Source organism: Hermetia illucens, chromosome 7 (genome assembly GCF_905115235.1).
Source record: "Hermetia illucens chromosome 7, iHerIll2.2.curated.20191125, whole genome shotgun sequence".
In the NCBI taxonomy this organism is placed as follows: domain Eukaryota; kingdom Metazoa; phylum Arthropoda; class Insecta; order Diptera; family Stratiomyidae; genus Hermetia; species Hermetia illucens.
The window spans coordinates 6,686,411-6,704,661 of record NC_051855.1 but is presented as its reverse complement, the minus strand read 5'-3'; the positions used below and the strand labels follow the sequence as shown (position 1 = coordinate 6,704,661).

The 18,251-nt window shown below is 42.9% G+C and overlaps 1 protein-coding gene across 9 annotated transcripts in view; it reads right to left on the bottom strand.

Moving 5' to 3' along the window:
- The window catches only part of LOC119660999 (zinc finger protein 2), a 187,048-nt gene that overhangs the window by 110,901 nt on the left and 57,896 nt on the right, over window positions 1–18,251 (bottom strand). For 5 of the 9 annotated variants that reach the window (XM_038070099.1, XM_038070100.1, XM_038070098.1 and 2 more), the window contains one exon: window positions 9,961–10,758. In XM_038070099.1, the coding sequence (XP_037926027.1) occupies window positions 9,961–10,056 (96 nt within the window). In that variant the 5' untranslated portion in view covers window positions 10,057–10,758. Of the gene's footprint in view, window positions 1–9,960; window positions 10,759–18,251 lie in introns of those variants that run through there. The other 4 variants (XM_038070097.1, XM_038070103.1, XM_038070105.1 and 1 more) reach the window with 1 other exon arrangement.

Below are 18,251 nucleotides of genomic sequence, written 5' to 3'. Positions count from 1 at the left end.
ACGGCACAACACACATAACATGCCATTCTGTCGGTCTAATTCTCCTCTATGGGTAGGTAGGTAGGTATCAGTGGCCGCTCCGAGGAGCCCAATTAGCGCTTTGGTGCCCCGTTTTGATGCCACAAACTCCTAAGACCGTGACTGTTGTTATAGGAACGTGGCCCGCCGGCTGACGGTTGCTGTACAATTTCCTCCTTATGTTGCTTGGCGTCTGCGCTCTTGCCCACTCTACTCCGCTTCTTATCTTGTTCGACCTCGTCTTGAGATCGGTTGCGTTTTAGAGCGATGAGCTTCGCCTTCTGCTCGTCAGCCCGGCGTTTGCTGTTGTATTCATCAACAATTGCCTGGTATTTAGCGAGGTCTTTTTCATCCCGCTCGTCGACAGTACCGGCCTCCTTATTCTTGGCAATCTTGCCGAGAATATGCATGGCCTTCTGGTACTGACTCTCGAGCAGGACACCCGTGGACCTTCGCTTCTTAGCCGGTTTCCGGCGACCGACATTCTTGTCGGTTTTCGCTTTCGAGGGATCCCCCGACGCTGAGGGCTTCGGGTCAGGAGTACTATGTCTGGTACTCGCTACACCCAGCCTGACGGCAGTGGGTTCCAGACTAGAAGCCACTAGTCCGTCTAACGCCTCGCTCCAGGAGGTCCCTGCGGTTGGTTTCAGCATAACGGTGCTACGGCTGGCACTGAGTGTACTGCTCTCGACGGCCACTGTCTCCTGGCTGGAGGCCAGCAGCTCGTCCTCCTGCGCGCCTGGCATCATCACCTCCTCTTCTATTGTCGTTTTGGTTTTTTTATTAATTGAGTCCATGTCTTGGTCCCACGAGTAGTCCGGGAAGAATGTCCACCCTGGCTGGCCCGGCCACCAGGGTAAGAGTCTTATTTGAAACTGAAGATGCCCAAGGTATTCAGAGTTCGCATACTAAAGACCAAGCTCCCCATTGGCCACGCAGCCCTCGGCGTATGCTGTTCCACCTTGGCTTGGGGTCCTATTAGCACCTTCTTCGGTGCAGGGAGGACGATGTAGGGTCCAGGGTGCAGGGAGGATATACTATCGATCCCAAATTAAGCTCCTTTTCGCGAAATTCTCAATATTAATGGAGATACGTGCGTTTAATTTTTTTTTTAAAAATAAGCTACTGAGGAACAGCCTGTTTCTCAAAGAAGCCAACCAAAGCTTTAAAGTGGACCAAAGGGGCTTCTTCCAATAAAAACGAAATCTAAATAGAAAGCTGTTGGACGTGGAAATCTCAGTCGTAGCTTGGCGGGTAAAAATCCCACACTCTCAGAGATCATGAACTCTGAGGTTAGTCTCTTTTCAACCTCTTAAAAAAAATTATTTATTCCAATTTAGATCAATTGATTTTTATTAACTAAACTGTTATGTTTGATATTAGTGTTAAGATTTGATTAATCATTTATCATTCTCTGTTAAAAAAGATTGCAATACGTGGTCCAACATGTTTCATTAACAAAAAACCATCAAATATATTTTATCCAATTATACAAATATTTGTTATTTTTCTTCATCCATTTCTACCGTTGACACTACCCCAACGGATACAAGTATCTAAAAGTGAAATTAAATTATATTGTGATCGATTGACAGATAGGTGGATGAACAATTGTCGCAAACAGACCAGCTCAAATTTACTTCATCTCAAATAGATTCAAAATGATAGCAATCCATTTGGTAGTTCCGCCCATTTCTGAAGATTCTTCTGTTTTTATGCATGATGGGCATTTTTTTATTTTTAATTGTATTTTATAGTTTAATATAGCTATGTCGTCCAAGTCTCCGCGTCTTTTGTCTGTTCTTTCAGGCTCCATGTTTAAAGTATCTTAGAAGCATAAGATGCATAAGCTCACATGGTTGAGATACGGACACATTAACATATAAGAATATAGTATAAAACTATTTAAGGCGACAACTACACTATAACCGTCACTAAATACCCCCCAATGCATGATAAATTTCATATAAAAGAAAATTACTTGCGTTGTCAATTCAAAATCTGTGTTTGCGACGACGAAATAAAAGTAAAAAAAATTAATAAAAAGTTCGTAGCCTCCTAAGGACTGAAATAATAGTGAAAAAGATATAGAAGGGGCAGGTGGGCAGGATGGAATACTCAAAGATTCCATAACCCAGCCATGGGCGAGAGTAGTGGCTTGCATGGTTCATAAAGCGTATCATGAAATAAACAGAGACTGTGAAGAAGTTGAAAGGAAGGGGCAGTTACCACCACTTTGCTATGACGCTATGGGTCCCTGGATACCATACTACATACAGTGAACATGATGTACTCGTACTAGGTACCAATGCCGTGCGCAATGCGCAATTGAATGAATTAAGGTAAGGAGAAGTCACAATCTTAAGAAGTTTATTTTGGCTTTATTTCTCCGTCAGTACAGAGTTCCGCTCTGTATTGTCCATTCATTTATTCATTTATATCTTTTGCTTTTTAAGTCTCTTTACCATACGCAATTATTTTATTTATCATGGCACTTTATAGAAGTACTAGATGGTTTTAGTTTTTTCCTGTTTATTTAATAGTAATTTTATATGTACGTATATATTAGATAGTGACATATTAAGATTAGTAATATTAACATTAGTAATTATTTATATTAGTAATTATTTATGTATAATTATAAGAACTACAAAAGATACCCTGCGCGAACGGCGGAATTTCATTGTTAAAATGGTGTTAAAATGGTGTTGTTAATTAATTCAAAAGTTGATTGATTGGTATTAACAAAACAATGACAAATTAGCTAAGACCGACATTTAATTTTCCCCATTTCATTTATATTCTAGCGTTCCACCTGCTTTTCTCAGGATTTATTCCATGATCCCTGAAGATGGATGAAACCAGATGAAACGTTAAAATACAAATAAAATACTAACATATTGCAACTAAACCATATCAGCCAATAAATAAATAAATAAATGTTAAAATTATTATAAATAAATGATTATTTTATAACAATTATTATAATTAAATAATTATTAATTATTATTATAAATAATGTTCAATAATTACTATAAATAAATAAATATTAAAAATATTAAAATTATTATAAATTATTTCAATCACATATTATTTCATAATTTTCGATTGATTAAGTTCCATTTTTCGTTATATATCACTTACAATATTTCAGATAAATCGATCAACATATGTATATGCAAAAAACGATTACCAATGGTCTTATAAGCACATCATACAAACATATTCTAACAATATTACTTTTTTTCATTTTCAAATAATAAGATGAAATCAAAAATCTTAAAGTGATGAGGAACCCCCCGCAATCTCACTATTCATTATTGCTGATTTGCAATGTAACAACTCATCTACTAATTTGATGGTCTTTGATTTGACACGAGCGAGGTTTAGGGTCACGAATTTAAGATAGATGTAATCATAAAAAGAAAAAAAAAGAAAAAAACGATGAGAACAGAAAAACAAGAAAGTTCTTTCTATATGTGGATTTTTTGTTAAAGTTTGGTGCGTGTTTTTCTCGATTTGTTTGGCATTTTGGTTGGGATGCTGGTGATGATATAGAATTGGAAAAATAAGCCTTTGTAGGGTTCGGAGATACGTAAATCTACAAAGTTTAGTGCTGATTTGTTTTTGATACACCTTTAATTTGGGTTTGTTTTAATTTTTTTTTCACCTGCCTACACATCGTATTTAGTAGAAAGACTGAGTGCATCAATCATACGAGGGTGCTCGGTTTGCTTGGAAATAAAATGGTCACCAAACCACCGAAGAATGGGGCAATACCATAATTTCACTTCCAAAAGTGCTAGGAGAAGCGATCAACTCCAAAAAGCAACTAGCTCTGGATAGTTTTGATTAAATACAATAATTGGTCTTATGTCGACAGAACAATTGACTTTCTGGCCCTCAAGCTATTCACCTTATCGATTTTGGGATAATTAAAAAATACCTGAAAATCTAAATGGAGAAAGCGTTTGACCGTGTGTCACATGAGCTAATCTGGTATGCTCTTCGACAACACCTAGTAAAAGAGGAACTCGTGCGCTGGGCTAAATTGCTTTATCACGATACGAAAAGTGAATTTGAAAGTGTGGCGGGTGTATCAAAACCGCTTCGTGTCTCTATCATATGAGGTTATCGAAATTCTAGAAAGGATTTCAGTTAATTCAGGGCGAAATGCACTACTCCAGGAGGAGGAATACACGGGTCCGATTGAGTCCGCCCGGGCCTCGTGGCTCAGTACCCTGATGTGCTGGCTTCGGTTCAGTGGCGATGGGTGAGTCCAATGTGCCGTTCGCACATATGATGCGCCTACTGTAGGATGGGTGTCGCCACATCACTGCGCCCCCAGCTGAAACTGCGCGGCTTCTGCGATGAAATCCCGCGACGTAGTTACGACCTACTTGCACTAGGCAAAACGGACGTATTGTGTTACCGATACCACGTGTTGCCCCGTAAAGAGCTTGAATCTCGATGGGCCCACTCTGGACGTCGGGTTTGGATGCATGAGTGCTTCGCTGCAGGACGTTGAAGGGGCCCATGCATGGTTCCTGCAACGGCTCCCGAGCAGCATCCACTCTGATGAGGTCCTGCGAGCACGTCCGGAGATCCCAAGCGTCGAGTGTCTAGTCAGGCGTTCGCAATTTGGAAACCGCGCTCTTAAGCAGGCAAAGCACACTAGTGTCGCTTAAACTCGACCTGGTGTGGAGCATAGGGTCGGGAGGCAGTCTTAAGATCTCCGCGTACACCATTTCCGCGGGGCTGTTCGAGGGCCGAGCAGGCCGAAGGGCAGGGTCCGCGACCAAAGCGGATCGTTATGAACGTTAAAACGGTCTTCAGCGTCCGGTGCCACGGTTCCAACATTCCATCGGACTGCGGGTGGTATGTAATTGCCCTATGGTATTTGAGACCAAGGAGGTTGCCTAACTCCGAGAAAAGAGCAGACTCGAATTGCACTCCCTGGTCTGTTATAATTCCGGCGCGAGATCCACTCTCGACAGAGGGCCTCAACACATGATTATACAGTAATATCAGTCAGAGGTATTGTTTCAGGCGACCGCGTAAACCTGTAGGTGATTGTGATCAATGATGTCGAGGTGAATGGTGTAAAAGTGTTTGGTCGACCGAAGGAATGTGGCTACTTATTTCTACATGCTTGATGACCTTGCACTTCTGATACGCGATACACTGTCTGGGCCAAGAACTGATATCCTTTTTTATGGAGGAACAGAAGTACTTTCCCGTTACTAATCGGGATACACGGATGCGCGAGATCATGAACAGCGTGAAATACTTTCTTTCGAAAATGGGTGGGAATGAATGGCCCCGGTTCCTTTTCCCGAGGTTTCCCAGAATAGCTGAGAGTTTGAGCCGAAGATAAGAAACTTTTTGAGTCCATACTTGTAAACCGTGGCGGAGACTGTGACTTCGATTTGACAGTTTCAAACGCCTGGACCGCCTCTATAGACCAATCACGAGTCTTTCGTTTTGAGCCCAGATAAGTAAGCCTTGAGGATCGCTTGATAGTGGTGACGGCTCTGGGCAAGAAACGACAATTTAAGTTTAACATGCGCAGAAACCGAATAGTGAATGCCTAAAACTCAAAACATAAACACCTGGCTGCTGTAACTGCGGTAAAAATGGACATCGCGCGAGCTACCGCAGATGTCCGGCATACAAAGAACTGGTTGCCAGATTGAAAGCTGGCAAATCGAAGAAAACGACTGACAGCCAGTGACACAGATGTCACAAATCTTGGCCCAACCAGGCATATCATACGCACAAGCTGCTAGAAACTCTCAACCAAGAATTGCTCCGCAACCCGTCCTTAATGGGCAAAAGAAGGACCAAGCAGATTTTAAGAATTTAGTTGAAACATTTGCATCTGCTCAAACCAAAGAGCAGCGTCAATTCGCAGCTGTCAAACTTTTAATGGCCTTATAGAATTAAATGTTGTCACATTTAACTCAGCGTCTCCGATCTGACAACCCCAACAAGCCACTGCCCAAGAGCTAATTGGTACTCTGAAAGCAAACATCTATTGTGTTTCAGAAATACATCTTAAGAGCAATCATAATGTCCGATTCACCGAATGACATCAACACGGGGGCTGTCAGAAAAGACAATCCTTTTGAAGAAGTCGTCATCGGTAATCTGTTCAACTCTTCCGACGGGTCGACAATAGTAAAAACCACTGATGGTGGGCGGATTTTGGTAGTTTTCGTCTACCCCATATGCAATTCTGGAGCTAAACAACTAGGTGAGGACCTAAAAGTCTTGGGCAACCTCCAACTAAAATGTAAGTATCTCATTTTCGGTGGTGATATTAACTCGAGGCACAGTATCTGGGGCGATAAATCTTAATGGGGATACGCTACCCCAGGATCCCTCCTCGTCAGCCTACGTTGACATGGTCTTGTCAGATTCACCGACAAGGCCCAGTAGTCAATCAACCGTTGACTTCTTCCTGCTATCTGAAGGAACTGCCCTCGACTTTCAACTGATATCATTCAAAACTCTATCAGGCATGTCTGACCATTTTTGCCTATTTTAATTGCCTGAGGACGATTATTCGGCAAAGGGTGGCGAATTTTAGCAACAAAGAATTTACACGATGACTAGCAGATATTAAACTCGGGCCTAATATGTTTTAACAGATGAACAGGTTAACGGTAAAACATAAATATCGCAAATTACTTTTTACCAAGTACCGTGAATGAATCCTCTGATCTCTTGCCGGTAACATCGGGAGAACCGCAAGGATCCCTTTCAGGAACAACCTAATACGAGTATAATAACTTCACGGCTGATTGCATCGAATCTCCACTCCAATAGGGCAGCTAGAGCGGTTGAGAACTACGGAGTAGACCTCTGCAGATATTACCTGACTTTTGGAATTACCTTGGAGTTACCTAGAGGAGTTACCAGCTACCAAGGTAGTAGAGACATCCATAGAAAAGCTAAACGCTTAAAAATTAGACTCGGAAACATTACAGTGAGCAGGTCTTACACCATCAAATATTGGGAGTTAAACCTCATCAACTCCTAACCTTCAACCCACACCCTGAGCTGACTGTCAGCAAGGCACATGGCGCAGTTAGTAGCATTTACTGTCTTCTTCGTAACAAACCAGCTTTAGTATCAAAGCCAAACTGACCCTGTGCACGGCGCGAAAAAGACCCATTATCAGTTATGGAGTACCTACTTGGATCACCTGTTCCTGTCATGGCAAAATGAAAGGAAGGCCAAAAAAGTCGGCAAAATCGTATATAGGCGAGCCAAAGTCAAACCGCTTCGAGAATACGTTTTCAGTGTCCGGAGGACAACTCTAATCTAAGAGGGTAAAAGTAAAACAACCTCATTGACCACATTTCTAAAGCCCTGCTAAATCGTGAGTCAAACCCTGGAAGCTTAAAATCCCTTTCCTCTATGATACTCCTGGCCTGGTAAGGGGTACATGGGTGCTAAGCACAGGCTATTGTAACTTGCTAATTGTAAATAGTAGTTAAGTACTACTAACCCGGCAAAGGGCTCGATTTGGCCCTGCAGAAGGACAAGGATCAAGGATTCAGAAGATTGCGGGATTGAGGAAACGTGGATTGGAGACCGTAATTGGTAGAAGGAGTGACCTTAATTCAGGGAAGAAGTTATTGGTGTTAAAGAGAACTCATGCTCAGCTAGGTTATGTCGACTGCCTTAGTCTAACCCAGACAAAATGTAATCGACACCTGCGCGAGGATTGACTACCGGAACATTGTCCAAACGCGAATGTCCTGGGAAAAGCTTCGACAAAAGAAGCGGGTAAAAGAGGGTGATGGTTAAGAGGAGAATTACTGTCCGTTAGGAGGGTCAGTCCTGCACGTAGTACCTACGCTCACCCAACGAGGTGTTGCGCGTATCAAGATTTGTTTGTCAGTGGATTAGGGTGAGACAGCCACTTCTTCAGTCTGACGCATGACAGCTTGATCATATGGGTCAACCCCTGGAGAGGGCGTACATGATGATTGTAAATTCAACTTCTTTTTGGGATGTATAGAAGAGGGAACAGACCGATTGTGACTCTGTCAGCCGGGTTGGGGTTGGAACTGAGGAAAACGGGGTGTAGGTAAGGCTCTTCTAAACTCAACCTTTCATCATTGACAGTAGTGGCCCTGAATAAGTGGCGGAAGAAGTCTACTCTTTATCGGGGAGTTGCTGAGGTTGAAAGCCGATTTTTCCCTTTCAACCATTGTGAAAACTTGGTAGCCAGGTTTGAAGGACTTCGGCGTTCGGATCTAATAGTTCCATTAATTCCGCTGCACAGATTTTTAATTATCTCAGAGAGAAGACAGTTGTCAGCGTTGCATCTGTTACGCATTCGGTGGAATAATGGTTTCCTTAGCTGCGGACGAAGAGAAAGGTTGAGGGGTAAAGACCGTATTTGTAGTAGCCAAGCTCTTTTTCTGGAGCATGTTTCTTAATTTGTAATTTCGAAGGCAAATTTGAATTTCCTTATATAAGAGGCTAGCTCTTCGTTGGTGTGAATGCGTGATTTGTCTAGGGTAGGACCCATCGCACTGGATAGGTCGCGTTGAACATCGTCCCAGTTTGTAAAATTGAAAGGTCTTCATTTGTACGGAAGGGGGAGGGGCGGTAGTGAGACTGATGGTATGATGGTCGAAGTGAGCTGAAAGTGAGGAGCCCCTAGTGACACAGACTAAGGAAGGTAGAACCTCTTGTCCGCGCTAAGAACTGGGCCTGACTGGAACCAATGGAAGAGAACTTTGCCATTTTTGTTGTTTACTGAGTCGCCCCAAGTTACGTGTCTGTCATTAAGGTCAACACCAAGAAGGAAAGCGTCAAAATTGAACGTGATTTTCCAGAGTTCGGGCAGATTAAAATAAAACCCTGAAAATATAATAGATTCAGGGTTTGTCTGTTTTATAGAAAGCAGTTTTATCGGAAGTGGTTTTAACCGTTTTCATCTTATGAACAAGATGGGAGACCAGAAACTGGACGCTTTAGGTATGAAGGGTTTTGTGTATTTCTCTAATAAAAACGTTTGTCCCATTAGTACCTAGCACGTAATGTATATGCAAATATTATTTCAGAATATCTACTTTTGGATGCTACCGACATTCAAAGTCTTAGAATTTGCCTGAAGCGACAATTATGGCCTAGTATAACACCATGAGGTGATAGCCTCCTGATTATTTTCAGGGTTCTTAGGTTTTGAGGTTCGCCAGGTAGGCTCTGAGAAGGGCCCCGTGAAAGAAATGACCCTGTCAAAACTACGATCAGTTTGGAACTGATCCGCTTGCAACTGACGAGATTCAGGGTTTAGGCTTAAAAAACTGGCGGTTTTAAGTTGGATATAATTCGGACCCTTTTCGTTTTCGCGATTATATAAAAAGGAGCGATTTCCATCTGTTACCACTTTCGGTCACGCTGCTTCCGAAATGGTTTTTTTCTTGTTTTTGAATACTTGGGTGCTATGTCCAAAACAAAGGGTCCGTGGCCCAAAAAAAAAAAGCGAGAATAAGTTACTCTCCATCTGGTCCGGCCATCATCAAGTAGATGTCGACTTAGCGTCCCTCATATCCCAAACAAAGTAATCTTTTGGAAGAGAAATAAGGTCGGATACCTTTGGTGAGTTGATGATGAAAATTCAATCATAAGGAAAAAGTTAAGAATGGCCTGAACATCCAAATAACGTGGCTTTGTCACACGTGCTTTGTTAAGGGAAGACTTTAAGAACAACGTATTTGTCAACCCAAATTTTCCATGAATTCCTAATAAAATGCAGAGAAAGGAAATTAAATAAATTAAATTAAATAAATTAAATTTATTTAATTAAATTAAATAAATTAAATTTATTTAATTTAAAATAAATTAAATTTTCGTAAATTTTCAACCCCTAAAAAATACCAACTACAAACTACCCCAAAAACAAAAATCATCACTAACCTCTGAATTGGTGAAATAACTTTGAGGATCATCACGTTTACGACGACGTTTTCTCGGTGCCAAATCGGCATGCGGTGAATCAGGAGGTGGTGGCATACTGTTGGCAGTGGGTTTATTATATTTTTTTAATTTTCTCGTTGCTGACAATGGTATTTCAGCCAATACAGTTCCTGTTACACCAACATTTGATAAATTCAAATCTAACAATTTTTCTGACGATCTACTGATATTATCTTGAAGATTTTTTGAATAATGCAAGAAATTTGTAGCAATAGATCCATATAATGGTGTTGTTGCTGTTGTTGTTGTTGTTGTTGTCGTTGGTGATATTGGTGAAACAGAGGAAGAAGAAGAGATTGACAAAATATTCGATGCAGTTGTTGATGATTTTAATGGAACTGTATGCGACGTATATGCAGAAGAATAATGACCGTTTTTTGGTGACACTATTGGAGTTGTAATTACTGTTGTTGGTGTTGTAGACGTTGGTGTAATTTGAACAGTTTTATTATCTTTCGTGTCATGGTCTGCAGAGTTAAATTTATGATTATCTTGATTTTGATGTTGATCAGCGCAGAAATTTAAAGGTTTTTGAACCAGTGACGTTATAGTTAAGTCTTGTGCTAGTGATGAAATTGGTGGTGAAGACGTTGATGATGGTGACTTTAACGTGAATGACGAAGATGATGGCGATGTGGCTGTTTCCGACGGTAGTAACACTTTTGATATTGTGCCGAGCTTTATAGCTCGGCTGTCGAAGTGTATCGACTCCGTGGCTGCAATAGTCAGTAGCACATTCTGGAATTTTAATAAAAGAAAGAGAGGATATTAAGGATATTTTTTGGTTGGATTATTTAGTTTCTATTTTAAAAACTACATTTAAATTTATGATGACATCTTTTGCTTTATTTCTAATTAGATTTCGTGTCGTTAAATATTTAGCTTCAGCCATGAAATTATCCCTCAAATAAATGACCAGATTAAGGAAATCGTCAAAGCTTGGTCTTACTCTAGATTTTTAAGTTTTTTAAGGGGGGAGTCGAGGACCTTTTTAGATCTGCATTGCTATGACCGCGTAAATTGAAAGGAACTATTGGGACCTATTGGAACAGCGTGGGGAATTTCATCCTCATCATCATCAATAGTGCAACAACCGGTCTAGGTCTGTCTTAATAAGGAACTCCAGACAACTCCGGTTTTGCGCCGAAGTCCACCAATTAGATATTCCTAAAAGCTGTCTGGCGGCCTGACTTACGCCATCGCTCCATCCCTTTCGTTTTATACCATAGATATTGCCCTTATATACTTTCCGGGCTGGATTATCCTCTTTCATACGGATTAAGTCACCAGCCCAAAGCAACCTGTTGAGCCGAATTTTATCCACAGTCAGGCCGTCATGGTATCGCTCATAGATTTCATCGTTATGTATGCTACGGAATCTTCCATCCTCATGTAGGGGGCCAGAAATTCTTCGGAGGAATCTTCCCTGGAACTCGGTCAAGAGTTTGCAATTTTTTTTTGCTAAATACCCAGGTTTCCGAGGAATTCATAAGGACTGACAAAATCATTGTCTTGTACAGTCAGACTTTTGACCGTATGGCGAAATCTCCCCATTATGTCGATATCGTCAGCATCGGCGAGTAGTTGGGTGGACTTGAATAGGAGGGTGCCTCTCGCCTTTACCTCAACATCGCAGATCAATTTTTTCAGAGTCAACTTAAAGAGAACGCATGATAGGGCATCCCTTTGTCTTAGGCCGTTGTTGATATTGAATGTCTTGAGAGTGATCCTGCTGCTTTTATCTGGCCTCGCGCATTTGTCAAGGCAAGCCTAGTCAGTCTTATCAATTTCACCGGCACACCGAATTCTCTCATGGCCATGTACAGTTTTGCCCTACCTATGCTATCATAAATGACCTTAAATTCGATGAAAAAGGTGGTGGAACCCCAGAGAGAAAATCTGATCTGTTGTTGATTTGCCTAGAGTGAAGGCCATTTTGGAATGGGCGAATAGTGTTTTGGCCGTATGGGACTATCCAACCTAGCAAAATAGATGGTTCTCAGCAACGGATACCTCTCTCTTTACAATTGCTGCACAGCATGATATCCCCCTTTTTTATGTATGGGACAGATAATCCCTGGTTGCCAGTCGTCAGCTATTGATTCGCTTTCCCGCGCTGTAATCCCATCGGGTCCTGGCGAATTATGGTTTTTAAGCCGCTGGATTGCAAGGACTGTTTCTTCTATGGTGGTGGCCGTATTTGTCGGTCGTCTTCAGTCGGTGGGACCTTCAATTCACCGATGTTCTGGTTAATGAGCAGATCTTCAAAATACTCAACCTATCGCTCCGATATGCCCATTCCGTCGGAAGTCAGACTCCACTCTTTGTCTCGGCAGGATAAGCATCGAGTTGTGTAAGGTTTCGTCCTGCTGTCTTATGCCACCTGGTGCGGTTGCTCCCTATACTTTTCGAGTTCACAGTCCTGTTGGTTCTCCCAGGCTTCCTTTTTCCGTCTGTGAAATTCTCACTTTACAGAGAGATCTATCCTCGCCTCGGTAGCGTTGATTATTCCAAAGTCTCCATTCATCCCTTTTAGGATCCTTCTAGCACTTTATATTTCGGAAAGATCTCCTGCCATCCCGATGCGATGTTCGCTGTCCATTAATCTTTTGCAAATGTTTATTTTTTAAGAGGATTCATTTCAGCTCCGTTCAAATTGGTATGACCATTGATTCCTTCGTCAAAACTGGAATTCCCATATAATACCAAAGAGCCGAAGTAAATAGTAGACAAAGCCACAGTTTATTTATTTATTTATTTATTTATTTAATGAGGACAATACACAGAAAGCAAATTTCTTATTACATATTGTCCTCAGAGGGAGGAGCAAGTAAATGGCATATTTTGCGCTTAAAGCTAGAAAGGGACATAGGGTCAAAGGAACCAAGCTGTAGGGCATTGTAGGACCGGCAAAACTTCCGGATCGGAGAGTGAAAGTAAATCTCGAGCTCGGCGAAGGGTACATCAAAAATGTCCGCATTACGTGCGTTATGAGACGAGGCGATACGGAGAGTAATATCCGAGTTGGCGGAGCAGTCCATCAGACCATTGCAGAGTTTGAAAAGAGTACACATATCAAGGAAGATACGGCGTTGCTGTAGGGAGGGGAGATTGAGGGTGCGGAGTCGTGACGGATAATCAACCCGTGGAAGGTTCTTTTTGTAAAAGAGGGTCCGGGTGAATTTGCGTTGTACAGCTTCAAGAGCGCGGCCGTCACGGATGCGGTAGGGGGACCAGACTACACAGAAATATTCAAGGATGTTTTTGACAAGGGAATTGAAGAGTGTTAAGGAGGGCTGGATTGAGGTAAAGTCGGACGAGGAACGTAGGATAAAACCAGACATTTTGGACGCTCTATTAATGATGTCAACGAAGTTTATCGTCGAATATTACACCCAGGTCTTTGAAAGAGGTCAGTAGTGAAAGGGGTTGACCACTGAGAGAATAGGAAAAGGATGATGGGGAGGGTTTCAGGGAATAGCGCATCCAGTGGCATTTGTTGACATCCAGTGTTAGCTTGTTGACCGAACACCAACGGGCTAAATTATCAAGGTTGGATTGTAAGAGAGCACAGTCCAATGGAGACGAAACAGAGGCAAACAATTTAAGGTCGTCTGCGTAAAGCAAATACGGACAGGTGAGGATGGAGGCGAGGTCATTGATAAAAAACAGGAAGAGTAGCGGGCCAAGTATAGAGCCTTGGGGAATACCAGAGGAAAGAGAGAAAGAACGGGATGAGTGACCATGAAAAGAAACTTTGCAGGAACGGTATGAGAGATAGGAGGAAAGCCAGGAGATGACTGAGGGAGGGAAGTCTAGCGAAGAAAATTTAGAGAGGAGAATGTTATGGTCAACTGTGTCAAAGGCTTTGGAGAAATCAGCATAAACAGCATGTACCTCCTGTCGTGAATTCAAGCGTTTAGCAACAAAGTTCGTAAAGACCAGAAGATTTGAAGCCGTTGATCTATGTTTCACGAAACCATGCTGCTCTTTGACAATGAGGTGACCGAAGTGCGCGGTCAACCAGTCGTTGACGTATCTTTCTAGGATTTTGGAGCAAGAGGAGAGAAGGGAAATGGGGCGGTAGTTCACAGCAAGGGAAGGGTCTCCGCTCTTGAGGATAGGAATGATAAGGGTCTCTTTCCAGAGACGGGGAAAGTAGCATTCGTCTAGACTTTTGTTGTAGATTATACACAGGGGGAGGGAAATGTGTTTTCTACAGTTAAGAAGGAAGATATTAGGAAGCCCATCGGCGCCAGGTCCGACATTGGGGTCAAGGTTACCAATGAGAAACTCAACCAAGGAAGGCGTAAGGAGAGGAATGGCTAGTGATTCGGAGGAGTCTGTGGTTATGAAAGGTGTAGAGGGTGAAGGGCTCGAGGGAGAAAACACTGAAGAGAAGTAGGTGCAGAGAAGGTAGCAGGATTGTTGTGGGGAGTTGGCAGTGGAGTCAGCGAAGCTGATAGAAGAAGGGACAGATTGAGTTGGATTACGAGAGTTGCGAGCGTGAGACCAAAAGGGTTTTAAGTTACCGCGGGCAAGGGCGGCTTCGACGTTCAATAGGTACCTTTTACGCGCCTTTCTGACCATTGACTTCACAGTAGATCGTATAGCTTGAAAGTGAGCAAGGTCGGCGTCATTCTTAGAAGCCCGAAACTTCTTCCGTGGTGTATCTTTCAAGCGAATGTTAATATGAAGTTCCGTTGTGAACCAAGTTGGGTAAGAACGTAGGCAGGGATTTCCCTCCCTGCCTACGTTCTTACCCAACTTGGGGGAAGGAACATAACAGGAGAGGAGATCAGAGAGGATATTGTAGAAGGTGTTAAGAGCTTGATGACACGATGAATTACTTAATATATGAACCCAGTTGAAAGACGCTAAAGCAGAGTTCAGACCGTCAAAATTGGCTTTGCGGAAGTTGAACTTAGTGGGTTTACGCTTGGTTTTGGGTTTTGAACGAGGGAGCTCCGCTTCATTTCACCCGGAAAAACTCGCCCCATGTTTTCTCTTTTCAAATACCATATGCTCTTCGTTTCTGTTGTCTAGTAAGTGTCAAATTTTGCACATTTTCTTTTGCGCCATCATCGCTTCGTGATCATATGTTGGGTTTGTGAACTGCATGCCTGTCCCATGGCGTGGTCCATTGTGTCATTGTAAGTAAATCTCTTGTCCTATTCTTGAATACTTTGAAATCCGTATAGGTCCAGGCTAAATAAGAAAATGAAAGCCTCCAAAACGGATCCTTCGAAAGCCTATACGCAGTTTTTTCCAATTACCAATTTTTAACTTACTGATAAGTTTCGACTGTCATCCTCCTTTGATTACTCTCATATACCGTTTTAGAATTTGAACATATAATATATTCCAATGCAACAGTCAACGGGGATGAATGATGCCGGACGATCGTATAAGAGCCACGAAATGACCACCACGCACGATTATCGCACATCCATCCAATCGAATGTCCCGCAGGGAACTTTTTTAGACCGTTTGGTTTGCTCGTCAGGGGTTTTTCATTGCGATCCCGTGGCCCGGTATATACCGGAGTGAGTAGTACACACGTTTGCCGCGAACGTTGGATGCCTGGAAATTAAACAATTAAGAAAACGACGAACGGAACGATCGTAAAAAGAACCACTTTGGCGGATACAGGGATCAGAACGTATGAGAGAAGACCAGGGTTTCATAAGGGTCGCTTTTGGATTTGATATGGTAGAGGAAGAATTGCCGATTTTACGCCCTGGATGAAGAGGCTAGAGGCTCTTCATTCTGAACAGTCCTTTTTTCCGGAGTCCAGGGGTAATCAATGCCCTAAATCGGAGTCTAATTGCGCTATGTGATCCCGATACTCCCGCTAACTATCGATACCAATTCTACCTCCCCACTCATTAAATGAACTAGACCAACAACAGTTCTTATGCCGCCTGGTCTTCATCTCAAGTCGTTCATCTTGCAAGGTAAGTTTGTCCTCAGCAAAAGTGCTCCATTGTCTTCGCGGATGCAGCACCGGTCAGAGTCATCTTCTTCTTCGCATCCCATCATACCATCTTCGAGGCAGCATCCCATAGTCGAATGGTACTTGGTGCGCTGCTTACCTTTGACGAAGATCAAGAGATAAACTTACACATATGGTACGGCGATTTTATGATTTTTTTCTGGGATGCAAGTAAGATTGGGCCAGTTGAGAGGAAGATTGTAGCCATATATCCTGAGCTACGTACACAACCCAAGCCAATAATTCCAACGACATTTTTGGGGTGTGTAAGAAAGTGCGACAAATATTTTGTGCCGCTGAAGACCGCATAGTTCCGAATTAAAGGCTATACGCGCGGCAAATGTTGCACTAAAGATTCACAACACACTAGCACGTCCGCCCGCATGGTACCCGATACTGACTTCGCACTAAGTTAAACCATGGTAAACCGACAAACAGTGGAAGGACAAGACAAGAAAAAAGTTAACACAATCGGAGCAAAATCAAACTCTTTGGTGAATTCCCCGAAATTTTTCGGCAACTTTTTTGTGATGGAATCCAGGACATGAAAAGATGCTGCTGTCTCTGATGCTAGTTGGAGGCTCATAAGGAGAGATATAGTCGCTTATTATATGTGCCGCCGCATAGTGTGTATCGTAATCGTATGTCCTCTAACTCTTTTGCTATTGTTATGCGGTTTTCTGACCCATGGGTTTATTGTGGTGATAAAGTCGCATTTGTTGTTTGTTTTTAAGTTTGGGTTTCGCACGCATATGCATTGTTCCATTGTTTTTTCCAGTGACTATCCGACTCCCGACAGTTATAGCTGCTATTCATCCTGACATCCTAGGGTGTAGCATGGAATGATAATTGGCAAAAGCAAAATAACAATCGGAAGGATCTTTGTTAATTGTCATCTCGGCTTGCGATGGTATTTTCGGGGACAAAAAAATGGTTCTGTCTACATTAACACGTATTTATAGACGATTTTTAAGTGCCATTTGACGGAGTAGGACCTATTGTATAAGCATATATGCGCATACCGGTGATTTTATGAAGTTTTCCGAGAATACAAACCGGTGTCTACTAGGATTGCCCAATATCTTTTAGATTATTATTATTCTGTTAAGGGAAAGTCGCACCGCGTCCTTGAAGAACTATTGTGCCCTTTTTACTGGTGATAGTGTACCTGTTGATCATAGTATCTCAAGCAGGCCTGTCACCGTTAGGAACTTTAGTATGTTCCCCACTTCCAGATGTTTCAGCTTAAATAATGGAGCACCCGGAGGAGGGCTTCATCAGAGCGAAGGTGAAGGGCATCCACATCTACAGCTGCTATGCTCCACCCAGCGCTACACTCGTCGAATATGAGCGGATGCTTGCTGCTCTTGTTTTGGATGCAAGAGGACGTTGGCCGATCATAATAGGAGGCGATTTCAATGCGTGGGCTCTTGAATGGGGCAGCCGGATAACTAATGTCAGGGGACGTGTTCTCCTCGAAGCATTCGCGGAGCTGGACATGGTACTGGCGAATGTTGGGTCTTCGTACACTTTCCGGGGAAGGGGCCTGGGGTCTATAGTGGACCTGACATACGTGAGTGCCACTTTAGCCAGTAGAATCGCTTGGCATGTCAGTGAGGACTACACTCACAGCGACCACCAAGCAATCTGCATAGAGATCAAGGGCGAATCGAGCTCGAAAAAGAGTTTTCGCAGAATGCCGGGTGGTATGCTTGGCTGGACAGTGAAAGCTCTCGAGGGGGACACGTTTTCCGCGGTGCTCAAATCGGACATATCCCTGAATGGTACGGCTGGAGAGAAAGTCACCCAGATCACTCGATGGGTGACGGAAGCATGCGATGCTACTATGCCCAGAAGGCGATTGCTCCCCAGTAGGCAACCCAACTACTGGTGGAACAACGAAATCGCAAGTTTGCGAGCCGCATGTTTTCGGGCAAGGAGGCTTTGCCAGAGGCTCAGGGGAAAACCCGGTGGCGACGGTCGAGAGGAGGCACACAAGCAATTGCGTGGCCGCCTAAAGGAAGCCATTCGGAGGAGCAAAAAGAACTGCTTCAAAAAGCTGTGCGACCATGCCGACATAAACCCTTGGGGCGAGGCTTACAGAGTGGTGATGAAAAGGCTGCGGAAATCACCCCAGGTGACCTGTCCGCGCCTCCTGAAACACATTGTTACCACTCTGTTCCCTCACCACCAAAATAGGGGAAGGCAAATTTTTGTCCAGCCAAATGACGGCATA